General features: G+C 46.5%; 1 protein-coding gene across 9 annotated transcripts in view; it reads right to left on the reverse strand.

Annotated features, from left to right (window-relative positions):
- The window catches only part of PRDM1 (PR/SET domain 1), a 101,503-nt gene that overhangs the window by 15,760 nt on the left and 71,993 nt on the right, over positions 1-13,750 (reverse strand). For 3 of the 9 annotated variants that reach the window (XM_059842367.1, XM_059842366.1, XM_059842368.1), the window contains 2 exons: positions 7,125-7,373; positions 432-551 (listed from right to left, as the gene is read on the reverse strand). In XM_059842367.1, coding sequence (XP_059698350.1) covers positions 432-551; positions 7,125-7,307 — 303 coding nt within the window. In that variant the 5' untranslated portion in view covers positions 7,308-7,373. Of the gene's footprint in view, positions 1-431; positions 552-780; positions 988-1,110; positions 1,146-1,166; positions 1,323-7,124; positions 7,422-7,630; positions 8,177-8,856; positions 9,052-13,750 lie in introns of those variants that run through there. The other 6 variants (XM_059842371.1, XM_059842365.1, XM_059842364.1 and 3 more) reach the window with 6 other exon arrangements.

The raw sequence follows: 13,750 nt of genomic DNA on the forward strand, positions 1-13,750 counted from the left end.
AAAAATGTCAGAAAATGTATCATGATTCCAGAGTGAAAGTTTATGCAGTACTTTAACAGCTTCTTCATTGTGGGAAAATCAAGGGCGTGATACTTGCATAAATCAGAATGACTTTCTGCTGTGAAGAAATGCAAAATAACCTGCCCTTACAGCAAGCAGCAGAACTATTTCTTTACAGAATCAGCACGGATTTTGGAAGAATGAGCCAGGAAGGGCTGTGCATCTTCACTGTTCTCTCCACCCACACAGTCCCTACATCCAGGACAGCCAGACTTTTACTCGGCTTAATTCACCCACTGGCCCTGTTTGTGCCTGGCCACATACAGAGGCTTTCCCCTGCATCACACAGCAGGAAGTGACCCAGCTTCTCAGCCATACTCATTTCGTGATCTGCTCACTGCAATAATGAGGTGCTGTTTTTTCTTACTTACCCGCCAAAAGTATTTTCTGTTTGCATTCTTGGGAACCGTATCACTGGTATAGATCTCTCCTACCAGGGGTCCAAAGCGTGTTCCTTTTGGGATGTACTCTTTGCTTATCACTCCAGTGACCTACAAGAAGAGCAGCACAGGATCAGCCCATTGCCAGTAGAAAATGAGAAGTCTCCCTCTTCTCCCCTGTCCCCCAAATGTAACGAAGTAAAGCAAACAATGTAAGAAATTTTTTGTGACAGGTCAGCAAAACAGAAATTAATAAATGAACAATCGTGTTGGTTACAATACAAACAGTTTTGTTACTAGCATTTTCCTAAGACATATGGAAGCTAATGATGAATATCACCTTAAAAATGTGCTTTTTGGAAATACATTTACAAGAAGAAACAGTAAGCAAAATATACAGAGACTGTCAAATATCTTCAGAAGTTATTTTTCCTATCAAAGGCAATCCGTAAAAGTCTAGTTCCAGCAAATAAAAATATGCAATATCTATCAATCACTTCACTGCTAGAGAGCTTGCTTTTCTAATAAGTTAAGAACTGGAATGACTGCTCTTCCAGATCAAAATGAAACCACCCTCCACCCCCCTCCATTCCTTGGTCTATACCCGCCCTGATAGCTAAAAGGAGAACACACACAAAAAAAAAAAAAAGACAATATTCAGTTCTCTTACGAGCATACAGTGGCATACAAAACAGAATATGAAATGGCTCTGGGACGTATACTCACAGGTCACTTTCTTGTACAAAAAGGAATCATCAGTTCCGGTAACATATGTTAAGTGGGTTTGGTCAAAAAAGGTGTAAGGATTTTGAAGAAAATGCTGCACTATGCTAGGTCTAAGAAATGTACTCTGGTTGTTCAGCTTCCTTCTTGACAGTAATTATACCAAAAAAAGTCACTGACCACAAATCAGGAAGCAATTCATCATTATTCAGAAGAACGTGCCTTGGAGTAACCCTTTGCAAAACACTGCTGAGTTATTGGTTTTGTCTCTCTGTTTCTCACCAATCTTCTTAAATTTAATGTATCTAAACAATATTAGAAAACCAACAATTTTGTAAACCAAAAACCCCAAGCCTCTGCAAGATTGATCTTGCTGCTCAGATAGTAGAAAAAAAAGAAGGTAAAAAGCCCATTAATCTGGTATTAAAACCAAATGTATTATAAACTCCTGTAGCAAAATGTATTAAACATCCTTCCACTTGTCTTGCCACACATCTTGCCACTTGTCTGTTTGCTCACCAGGATTTCAGAACAAGGCAGGAACAGCAGAAGTAGTTGAGGAAGACTGAGAACTGGGATAACTGCTGTTTGTACCCCACAAGGAATCTATGTCCTTACCAAAGCAGATTAGCACTCATCAGACCCTAGAGATAGCTCACTTCAGTGAGCTTTTCTATTTCTTTTAACAGTCCTTCTCAGCAAAGGGTGGTAAAAACCCTGGGCAGTGTGTAGAAAGCGCTTCACAAATTAGCTATGCCTTCTGATTTTCTCATGCTGCATTTTCTTACATTGTGTGATCCCTACTGTGTGAGTGAGAGGCAGAGAAATCCTTGCCTGTGTACTGGTCAAGATTAAAAATCCCAGTAAAAAATGAACACCTAGCATGATTTCCTGTTAAATGTCACAATGAAGGGGCCAAATAACAGCCATGGATTCAAGGAATCACCTGGAAACAGATTGCTGGGTGTTCGTGGTGGCTGTTTGTACTCGTTTGCATTTTAACATGTGTTTTCAGCACACTACAAAGAAAAAAAAATTAAAACATCAGCAGCAGAGGTAGTTAAATGCTCCATTGATCTGTGCATCTGGACTGAAGAGAGAGAAGAGTGACTTCCAGAAATTTTCTTACACCTACCATATGCTGAAACAAGCTCAGTGGCTAAGTTTTATTTTTGTCTTGCTTGTACATGTCTCATAGAGAGCTGAAAAAGGCAGATGTTCTTCTCATTTTCCCTATATATCTTAATTTACATCCATCTGCCCTCTCAAGAAAAGTTCACAACCAAGCTACAAGCACACCCTACCAGTTTTACTGCATGATAGCTTGAGATTTTTCATGTTTTTAAAAATATCTTGGCCTTAATTAAAACGACTTTAATGAAATTCTCAGAATCTCTAGAAATCACTCGAACTAGTCAATTTGAAACACACTCTGACACAGCAGATACTTTTTGATATCCACTTTATAGACAGTGCTTGTGTTCAGCTGTGCTAGGGGAGAAGTAAAGATGATTTCTCACCCTGTACCCATCAGAACTTGGCAGAAGAGGTTCTGCACATCTGCCTGTGCCAAAACTCTGAAGTTATTTTAAACCAGGCTATGAAGCTGTCCAGATGACTTTTAGCTGACGGTGGCTCTAAGGTCAGCAATTCTCGGCCTCCACTGTTCCCTCACAAGCTCAGCTGCTAGGATCGATGAGGGCCACCCTCCAGGAGAAGGCCGCCAGCAATGCCAAGGCAGCGTGGCTCCAGGCTGCCAGCAGCCCCCCTGTCGCAGCCAGAAGAGGCTCCTGCCCCGCCGCAGCTCAGCGGGTGCGGCTTAAGAAGAGGCCAGGAAGCAGGGAGCTGCCGAGGGCTGGCAGGCAGGACAGCGGCGCAGCTCCGGGTCCGGAGCCGGGGGTGAGCCGCCCCCGGGCTGCCGGAGGGCTGTGCCAGAGCGGCACTTCGGAGCTGTGTCCGCCAGGTGTCCTCCAGCGCGTCGCTCCGCCCGCCGGGGAGCCCTTCCCGGGAGCGGCGGGGAGCGGGGCGCGGGCGCTCCCCAGGAGCAGCGGAGCCCTTCTGCCGCCGCCGCCGCCGCCCGGGAGCTGCCGGCGGGCCCGCACCTCGCCGCACGGCACCCACGAGCTGCTTTCCCCCCTCGCTCCTCTCCACAGGCCCTTATCCCTTCTCCCTTCAAAGCTCCCAGCGCTCCGGCGCGTCCCTTCTCTCCCTAGTACAAGAGCATTTCCAGGAGGAAGGTGCAGCCCGGCGTCAGCCGGAGCCCGCTGCCCGAGCGGGCCGGCTGCGAGCGGCGCCCGGGCGCGCCGGCGGGGACAGCGCGGCCGCCGGCGGGGCGGCCCGGCGGGGGGAGCCCGGGGCCAGCGGCAGCCCGGGACCGCGGCCCTGGAACTGACCAGGGTCCTAATGCGGCTCCGGGGGCCGGGCACGCCGGGGGCCCGCCTGGCTCGCTCAGCACATCCCGGCCTGCCCGCGGCCCCCGGGCATGAGGCGGCTGGGCTCCGGTCCCAAATCTGATCTGAGATGGCGCTTTGGAAGATCAGCGCTCCTGCACCTCTGTTTGGGGAGAGGGCACTGAAGTAAAACGACGACTCCTGCTAATTCTGCAAGTGGATGGTATTTTGCAGTGGGACCACTAAACTGCTTTAAAAAACCAAAACACCGAACAAAACTCTTATTGGCTTCATTAAAACAGCAGCATTCTCCACATGCAAGTATGGCAGGCCGTTATGTGTCCTGAATTAACACTAATTTTAATTTTTTTTTTCAGCTACTAGTTCTATAGTTAAGTATTTTTTACCCCTTTGTTTGGTGACCAGTTTTCTAAAAGTTATGCCACAAAATAGAATGCTTTCAGATGGCTTCCTTGGCAACCACATAAAAAATAAATAAAAGCAATAGGGGAGAGCAAGTGTCTGGGGTCAGTGAGGCACAGTTCATAACAGCTCAAAATCACTGCTTTCACCGAAAATCACTGATTCAGGGTCTGCCTCTAAGAAATGGCTTATCAGAGATATGCAACAGTAATGGGTGGTTTGCCGAGATATGTTTTCCTCTGTCAAAGCTCACACACCAGGATGAGATACTAGTAATATTCAAGATAGCAGAATAACTGTCATTTTATATCAAGAAGGGCTGTTTGGGCTTTAAGCACCAAGACCAAAGGGAAGATTATTGAAAAAAATATTTTTAAATGTCTGCATGAAAAGATCATTCACATATGGCCTTCCAGAGCATAAGCCCGACACCACTTTTCATTATTTTTTGACAACTGCCAAAACTGGGGGAAAGGACAAATAATTCACGAATAGAAATAAATAAATGACTTCATGTAAATCTAACTGCCTAAAATGTTATGAGCAGTAGTAATTCATTTTTTTAAATGCTGACACATTCTGTGAACTCACAGCAAAAAATGTGTTCTTCAGAAAAGTCCCTGATCAAGATCCAAGAATAAACAAGAGTATGATGACGTGTCATGGGCTCCCTTGCAAATTGCATAAACCTTTAAAGAGGAGCTCCACAAAGCATGCAAGGAGAAGATATAGAAAAAGCAGCCCTCCCCAAACAGCAGTGGCCATACTTCCTCCCTCCTAAGCAGGCACGCAGTACTTTTCCTGCTCCAGCCAGAGATACAATACTAATCGTGACAGAACTAGGATTTAATGGTCTAATCATGACAGTATCAGCATTTCATAAGCAATATATTATAAATGTGTTTTCTTGACAATAAACTGACTCAGCATTTTAAACTCTCAACCAGATGAAGCCATAGCTTTCCCCAAAGTTAACAATGAATACAGCTCACATCTGAAACCCACTGGCGAACACGCACGTATGCATCCCTCAAAGTCTTACCTCATCCTTTTGCAAGTGAAAAAAACCCACTCTCCTGAGCTGTCAGGACTCTAGTGGTTTTCCATGAGGTCAAAACCAGAATCAGGCTCCCTCACTGACCCACAAACACCAACACGCAAAAGCAACACATGTACCCAGTCCTGATCTCACTAAACAAAATCAAACTTGGAAGGCAGAAGAAAAATACAGTGTTTCATGTCGGAAATTCCTAGCACACAAGCAGATTATGCCATTTACAACTACTTCACCCCGCCGACGAGTAGTAAATGAGACCTGTCTGTACATTCTCTGGAATGTAGCCTTCACAGAAGGTGGGCAAAAGAGCACATCATATTGGCCCTTCCTTTCAGAGCTACCTTAAAGATAGTCAGGGCTCAAAAGCTCCTATTGCTCCTTAGGGTAGGTGCAATTCAGCACAAATGAAAGACCGGGGGGAGCTTTGGAGAACAAAAGGAGGATGTCCTATATTCAGACTCCCACTAGCAGGGAGCTGCATGGGTCACATTTTACAAGAAAGAACCAGCAATCTTTCAACAACTTCTCTCTCCCCCCACCTCTTATATAGAGATGGGAGCAATCTTCCTGATTCACTGACCTGAGCCAGGGAATAAGGAAATTACACCTTGGTGTTTCCAAACACAGTGTTGGGAATTTTGAAAGCTCCCTGGATGTCTCCAGCCACAGCAGCAGGACTCTACAGGGGCAGAGAGAGCAAGCAGCCTCAGCGGCCAATCAGTCATCAGCCGGCAGCCAAGGACCGACCCAAGCTGTCACACTGCAAGCTCATCCTTCAATCAAGAAATCCTCCTGTAACCCATGGCAGAGTCTCAGCTTTATTTCCCTCTTCACACCAAACTAAGACCTATCTAGCGATGCAATAACACAAAACCAGGTTTCATACTTTTTTTCTGGAGCATGACCTTTCTCTGCCAAAGTTCTGCAGGGCGGGGCAGGGCAAGGCAGATGGGAAGAGAAGAGTGATTTTAAGGAGAGTTTAGCTTTAACCTCTTACCAAATGTATTTGGCACTCTCTTAGGCACTGCGAAGCTTAATTCCACAGTGTCAACACCCTTCAGCTGGGGGTCTGGCCCTATTTCTCTACATAGGATTAAACAAGTACCTGCTCTGGAAGGAAATATTTGATAGGCATGGATGAGTGTACCTCTTCTTTTCAGCTCTGTGGTCAGTATGTTTAGCCCAAGCAGAAGCACAGGTAATAGTTGCTATACCACAAGTCTCAGCACAGGGAGAAATGAAGGGTTGTCCCCTGGGTTGTTACTCTACTGAACATCACACCTAGCTATAATAGCTACTCTATACGAAGGAGTAAACACAAAACCAAATTGCTCATCCAGGCTTGTTTCTTTCCAGCCCTTCTGAAACAACAACAAAGAATGTACCCACTCCAGGGACAAGGATGGAACACACTCGCACGGCTAGCTACCGGTGAAGATACTGTCCCAGATAAACAAAAGTTAATTTAAGCTACAACCACACTTCTGTCAAGCTTGCTACACTTCTACCATTACTTCCTTTACTGACATGCCAAAGTTTTTAAGAATTTAGGAAGTTGGGAATACAACAAGCTCACGAAAAGAATAAAGCAATTTCATAACCAAAGGGAAAACAAAAAGAAATAATTAAACACATTTCCAGGAATTTGGGGTTTTTTTTCCCTTTACTTTTTTAAAGCTCTTTATTGGACAAGCGAGGCACTTTAATCTCTGAGCCAGAGGCAATGAATGGTCCTGGCAAACAGCAGCCTAGAAATTGGCACAAAGAACTACCCCACAGTCTAAATATGCTTATTCAGATGCTGTTCAAATTGCGTGAAAATTTAACTGCTTGCGAATTGGTACACAACCAGTTTCAGGGATAGGATGGCTACAATTTTCAGTGAAAATATTACACAACAGATGACCAGCACACAGTTTCTTAAAAGAGTTATTAGGGTCGCATATGAAAGGCCAGCGGGCAGCATTTGTTGTTGTTGGTAGGGTGTGTGTGTGTATGCCAAAGAATCAAAGACAGGGTGAGCACACGCTTTCCAAAGCACTGTGATTTGGCTTGTCTGACTCCAACCTTCCCCAGAGCACTGCCGCTTACCTCTTTGCAGTTAGATGCATATTTGAAAGTCAAGTTCCTTGGCAAGGAAGCCTCTGCCTGAGTTAAGGTGCCTCCATCGGCACTGGGATCCAGCGGATGATCATTTACAATATATGTGCACTTCTCTTCAAAATCAGCCTCTGTCCACAGAGTCATGTCAGCATCCTCCATGTCCATTTTCATTGTCCACTCTCTCCCTTTCACCAGATTCTTGAAACTCACAGCGTCCGAGCTACACTGTGTAGCAGCCTGGAAAAAAAGAAAACAGCCTTTAATCCTCATTGTCCTTCAGTGTTGTGGTTTCCGTTGATACAGTGTGACTAATACAGTAGTCTGTGACACTTTAAAAGCGTATGCAGGATAGTTGGTACAGTTGAGTAATAGCCAAAAAGCAGTGTAAACGAAGCTGCTCTGACTGAAGCAGCACTTTAAAATGCCAGTCTCGGTAGTAATGAGGGAACGAAAACAAAGAGGAGAAAATCCCTAGGCTGTGACAACCACTTTACCTTTTTCAAACCCTTTCCTTAATGCTTCAGAGAGAAAATAATATTCCGTGCTGAAGAAAATGTGGGGTCATGGCCGTGAGACCACTTAGTCGCCTGTGGAAAAGCTGCCTCAGAAAAGTGTCACACAAACAAGGAGAGGAAGAGGAAAGGAACTGCTGTCTGCGTCTGAATGAAGCTAAAAATGGAAAGCGCATGTTGGAAGAGCGGAACCCAGCCTTGCCTCTTCCAAATGGGGAAGCCTGAACTTTCCCACCGGCTTTCAACACACAAACAACTTTCAAAACAACCTGGCCCCCCCGCCTCCTCCTGACGTCCCCTTATCCTTTGGCATGGAAGGCTGAGAAAGCCGACATCCTGCCAGCATCACTGTAGCAGCAGCAGCCCTGCACAAAGCACTGCAACATATTTCTGCAGGTCAAAACAGAAAAGGAGCAGGGGAAATAAATAAAATAAATATTTTTTTAAAATTTATTCTATCCCTTTTTAATTTGATGGTACCTCCTAGAATTAGTACCCCAAAGCAGTGGATATGAGCCTAGCAAAATAGCTTCAGCAAGTCTTTCAGTTCAGGACAGAAGCACTGTTATCTAACATGTATTAGGGTCGGGCTCTTTCCATAAGGTTCATGAGGAACCAAAATCTGTGCCTACGCCGGTAGCTGAGAATAACGCTCAATCCGGCGCAAAATCCCTTAATTTTTCCTTTTTGGATGCGCAGCTACTATGAAATTCACACCCCTCCTCCGGGAAAAACGAAACACGAAGACTGAAAGCGCACAATCTTCCGAGAAAGAGGTTAAGGGCTGACTGACTGTGGGTTCGGGGGAGACCCCCGGCGACCCCCGGGACCAGCCCTCCCGGGAGGCACAGCCGGGCCGCCCGAAGAGGCTGAGGCGGGGGTCGCAGCAATACTCAGCTCCTCCGCGGCCGCCGCCGCCTCCGGACCGGCCCCGTGCCCCGTCCTGACCGCGGTCGATGCGAGCAGTGCGACAGTGCCGGACCCTCGGCGTTGAAGGGGAAGAGGGAATGAACAGCGAAACTCGGGCCACGGGTATGACAGCTGCGCAGCGAAGCGAAAGGGTTAATGCCGGTCAGAGGAGCGCTCCCGATCCGGGAGAGGCGACGAGGAAACTTTTGCTCCGTCCCGCGGGCGCCGGGACGGGCGAGAAGCAAGAGCCGGGGAGGTGGAGACGGGGGTGAAAGAGGGGACGGCATCGCGCTCCTTACCGGGGCAGAGTCCGCGCGCGTTTCCACACCGAAGCCCACCGGCGGCGGCAAACCTGGCTCATTTCTACAGAGTAAACATTTCTCCTTCCTTCCAGCGGCCGGGTCCCCGGGAGACTGACTCACACCTCCAGCCGCCGCTCCCCTCCCGCTCCTCCCTCCCCCGGCTGTCACAGGTGCTGCTGCTCTTGCCGCTGGGGAACGCTGGGGGGCCGCCTGCCACAGCCGCGCTCTCCGCTCCGCTCGGCTCGGCTCCGCTCGCCCCGGCCCGCCCGCGCTCACGCACCGGCCCCTCCCTCCGTCCGCCGGCCTTCCTCACAGCGCGGGAGGTGGGGCCCTACCTGCGGACCCTGCCCCGCCCAGCCCACCCGCGTTGGGTTTTTTACATCACTGTTATTATTTTATTTTTTTCCCCCTTCCTTTCGGCCCTGTGCGTCAGCTGGGAGAGCCGCGGCGCTGCCCCGCCGCCGGGATCTGCCGGGTGGGCGGGCACCGCGGCGTTTCGTGGAGAGCGCACCTGAGGCAGCTTTTACTAGAAATCTGTTTTCCGTGCTGTTTTTAAGCTCCGGAGTTTAACACGTGCCCGCTTTCGTTCTTGCGCAGTTTGACTTGATAGAACTTTATAAAAAATACCAACTAAAATTAATTTACTAGTTTACTGATTAAAATTCGATTCAAAGTGCTTGCTCCCAAACCTCAACAATTAAAGTACTTTACTTGAGATGACAAATTTGGGAGTTTCAGAGTTTTGATTTTATCCCTTTCCAGAGTCGCTAATCAGTGCCTGTAAGAGGAACTGGGGAAAACATTTCTGTTTCTTCCCTTAAACAAAACCTTCCCCCTTTCCCTTGGTAACAGCAGGGAAGCTCACAGCAGCAGGACACGGCACGCAGCGTTTCCCAGCCCGATGCCCCTTTCGCAGCGCGGTAAGAAAACGAGCACGGGTTTTTCACGGGGCGATGTACGAGCGGCCGTCCGGGAGCACACTGCTGAGGGAAGGAGGGTTGGTAGAGCAATCAGCAGAGCCCGGCACCCAATTTTTTTCCTCCGATCCAAGTCAGCATGCTGGCTGAAGGAAGGACATCCTGTGATGATGGCATACAATGTCCTGTTTGTTTATTATTAAGAGCATTCCTGCTTCTCATTACAAAACAACCAGATGCCTTACTTCCTTCAGTGGTCCTGTCTCTTCAGCAAGGCGTCCTCGGGCTCAGAGGAACGGTGATGCACAATTCCATTTATAGCCATGCACAGCCCAGTACAAATGCTAGCTGCTTCCCTGTGAGGCAACTCTACTACTTTTCCTTCTTCTCACACGTCTGCAAGCATATTTCTGGTCATTTGCCTGGCACTTTACGCGACAGCTAGTTTCACATTCTTCTTCTAAACATACATGCACTTATATTCTAGGATGATCTCGGTGTATTTCTTCACAGGAGAGAGGGAGAAGGGGGGGTTGGGAAGCAGGTTTATGCAGTCGGGTGCCTGTCTGTCTCTCTGACAGGCGTACACAAACCCCTTTCCCTTAACCTACTCCTCCTCCCACTGATAAAAAGACGTGTGGAAAGGATTACTTGCCATTTTGGGCCTGCGATGCTGAGAATAGCACATCTGTGTAAAGACCTTCCGTGTGTGTGCGCACTAACGCGGCAGGACTCGTGGCAGCAGACCTAAGTAGGGCAACTGCTTGCAAGTGAGTGTCCTGGCTTAACTGCCACCACAGCGTAATTCCACAGGAGAGGTGGCCCGAGCACTGGGGCTGGAGGATAGAAATGTAATTGGATATACCCTGTAAAACCGAGGCACATCCAAAATGAGGTCTAGGAAGGCTCTGAAGTAGGAAGAACCATTCATTAAAGGAGAGAAATCCGGCCTACTTGATTGGGTTAATTAACTGATGCTGAGTCACACTGCATAGAACAGAAAAACAATGTAGTCATACTGAAGGTGATTATTTTACCGAAAAATAGTCTCACTCTGAGAGGCAGCTGTTTCAGAACTTTTCACTTCCCTGTTAGCTTGCAAGAAAAACAAAAAAAAGGCGGGGGGTGGGGTGGGGGGGGGAGACAAGAAGAAAAGGTTGATGTGTTTCCTTCAGGGACTGATCTTCTTAATGTGAAGGAGAGCAGGGGAAAAAAGCAAATCTGCTTTTCAAGGAACTGAGAATGCTTTTGGGCTGGAAAACAAGAGGAAGCAGAGATTAGATTAGATTAGATTAGATCACATCAGATGAAGTGAAATATTAATCAGGAGGATGCCAACATCCCAGGTCAGTGCGGCTCTATCCCTGGAGCCTGTGGAAGTGAGTACAGCCTATGAAGCCTATAGACTTCAAATAACTCTGTGGCAGGCTCTGAGGCTATCCCGAAATTAGCTCCAGGTGTCTCAGTGAAGCTGAGCCCAAAACTATCTTAGTGCAGGAGAAGGGGTATTGCTGATGTGCAGATCCAACCTAGCAGTGCCTGATCTGGAATAAAACTGAGTTTATCAAGAAAAAGAGACAGAAACAAATTGTTAAGAATGGGTACTAAAGTAAGAATCACAGAATTTGTGTGTTTCTACCAAGACTCTGCCATTAAAGAAATATATAGACTGACCTTCTGACCTTCCTCCTTAAGCGAGAAACATAAAAAGACACTGTGTTCAACCAGAAGTTTTCTGCTTTTACAGAAATCGTTTGCACCAGTAGCTGCTATTGTCTGGAATGTGCAATCTCAAAATGTTGCTCATTTCAAAAAGAACATTTTTAGTAATATTTTAATTTTTTCCTTCTCGCTCATAGAAAACCTCAATTACTGTATTAATCAGCATTTCTCAGGCAGCTCTCTCTGCGGCAGCTTTCAGCCTGGCAACAAATCATGAATGGCCCTAACAGCTCTGATCTCAGAAATCCCCATCCATTTCCTTTGATGCTATCACCACTTCAGCTCAACAACAAGCCTGTGCAACTCGGCCTCAGCTGCCACTGCTGCTGTTTTCCCTGTGCCTGCTGTAATTGTAAAGGGAAGACAGAGGGAAGGGAACTGACTCTAATAAATGAAATTTCTTTAAAAATTTGGAGAGGAGATAAAATGCACACAAGAGATTAAAGGAGAGTCTCATTTTCACATCCTCCCCTTCCCCAAACAAGGTCAGTGGCAGATTGACCACATCAAGAGTAACTACCAGACCCACCCCCATTTCCCACTTCCTGCATGTAGGCATCCTTGTGCTGGTAAACATTTGGGGACCAGTTGTGGTCATTATTGGAGAAGGTACATGATGTAGCTGCACAACTGCACATCTTTTAAAAGCTAACTGAGAAACCAAACTCTAAGAAGAACTTGCTTTCAAGTTCTGATATGCACTCATGTTTTAGGGCCACATTTTTGAAAACATGGTTGCTGTCAGATTCCAGGGAAAGAGAGAGACCCAGCACACTTTAGTGACTGTGCAACAGGAAAAGTCACACTTTATTGTAAAAGAGAAGCTGTCTTCTCTTCAGAATGGCCTGACCTTTGCAAAACCTGCCTATGGGCTTCAGATATGATCTCAGAGGCTTTGTATGCCCTAGACAACTTCAGCTGGTATTGCCTACAAGGAGAGAAATTAAAATTGCACTTGAATCTACAAGAAGCTTTTTGCAAGGGCATTTGGGGTGGTGTGTGCTATAGCCAGGAGGCTTTTGAATTAACACATGCAGCTTTCAGGGACTGCCTTTAATTACAGAGCACCCTGGTCATTGCCTCCTAGCACTTCCAAATGCCAAACGTTTATTTTTGTCTGGGCTGTGCAATACCAAGAGCAGATCTTTTGGCTGCACTCTTAGCTACTGTCTAGTGCAAGCCTTAACATCACTTTTGGTTTCTGTTGTTTTATCCTCTCAAGAAATTTTCCTTAAAAAGAGAAAAAAGGAGTCAAACTAAAATACCATATCCCTTTTTGTTTCCCACTAGGCCCTATTAAAATACTGCTCAGATGACGTATGAATAAGCCAAAACAATTCTCCTCCAATGGAATAAAAACATTCTCACAGCACACAGAGGCAAGAATTAAGCTTCAGCCTTTTCCTCTTGTTGAGGCTTCAGTTTGACAAGAAGGAGCCAAAGCTGTCTGGGCCTGCTATCAGGAGGACAAGAAGGCTTTGTGAGAGGGCGGACCACAGATGTTCTCTTCTTGGTTACCATCAGCCTTCCCATCACACTTCGGAGCAATAGTGGTCTTGGGAAAGGTAGGGATGATAGTCAAGAGCCCATATAAGAACACTTTTATTGTCTTTGTGTGTTTCTACCAAGACAAGTTTATACTGGACAAGAAAAGCTGAGTACAAATTCTGTCTTTCACATCCCAACCGTGGAGGTTTGAATATTCAGTCTATTGTAACTGAATCTGAGGAAAAATTAATGACAACTGGCCAACCCATTCCAACTACTTAAACTACTTTCCAATCTTACTGGTGACAAGAGGACTGAAAAAAGAGTGTGCTTTGGAAAATTTTCATTTAAAATAGGCTGACTTCCAGACTGTCATGGAGGAGGGATGAGATGGTATGCATATATTAGAAGGCTCACTCTTGTGAATACTTCAGACATCAGCCTCATAAGAAGCTCACAACAAGCGGAAATAATGAAGTCACCTCAGAATTAATTGTATTATTTCAACCTTCATGTCTCTTCCCCACTTGGCAGTCATGACACTTTTTGGGGTGTTATCAACCCGCCTGGTAAGACACAGTGATATGAACAATGATGAAACTTCAGACTGTGTCCTACACAGTTCAGTTTTCATGTCAGACACTCTCTGGGCTGCCCAATCTCCTGGAGCTGATGAACACAGCACAAGGAGGGCAAGATCCATGGGTGGAACCACGCCACTTTTCTGACAAAGAGCTGGCCACAGAACACATTTCAAAACAGAT

Source organism: Haemorhous mexicanus, chromosome 3 (genome assembly GCF_027477595.1).
Source record: "Haemorhous mexicanus isolate bHaeMex1 chromosome 3, bHaeMex1.pri, whole genome shotgun sequence".
In the NCBI taxonomy this organism is placed as follows: Eukaryota; Metazoa; Chordata; class Aves; order Passeriformes; family Fringillidae; genus Haemorhous; species Haemorhous mexicanus.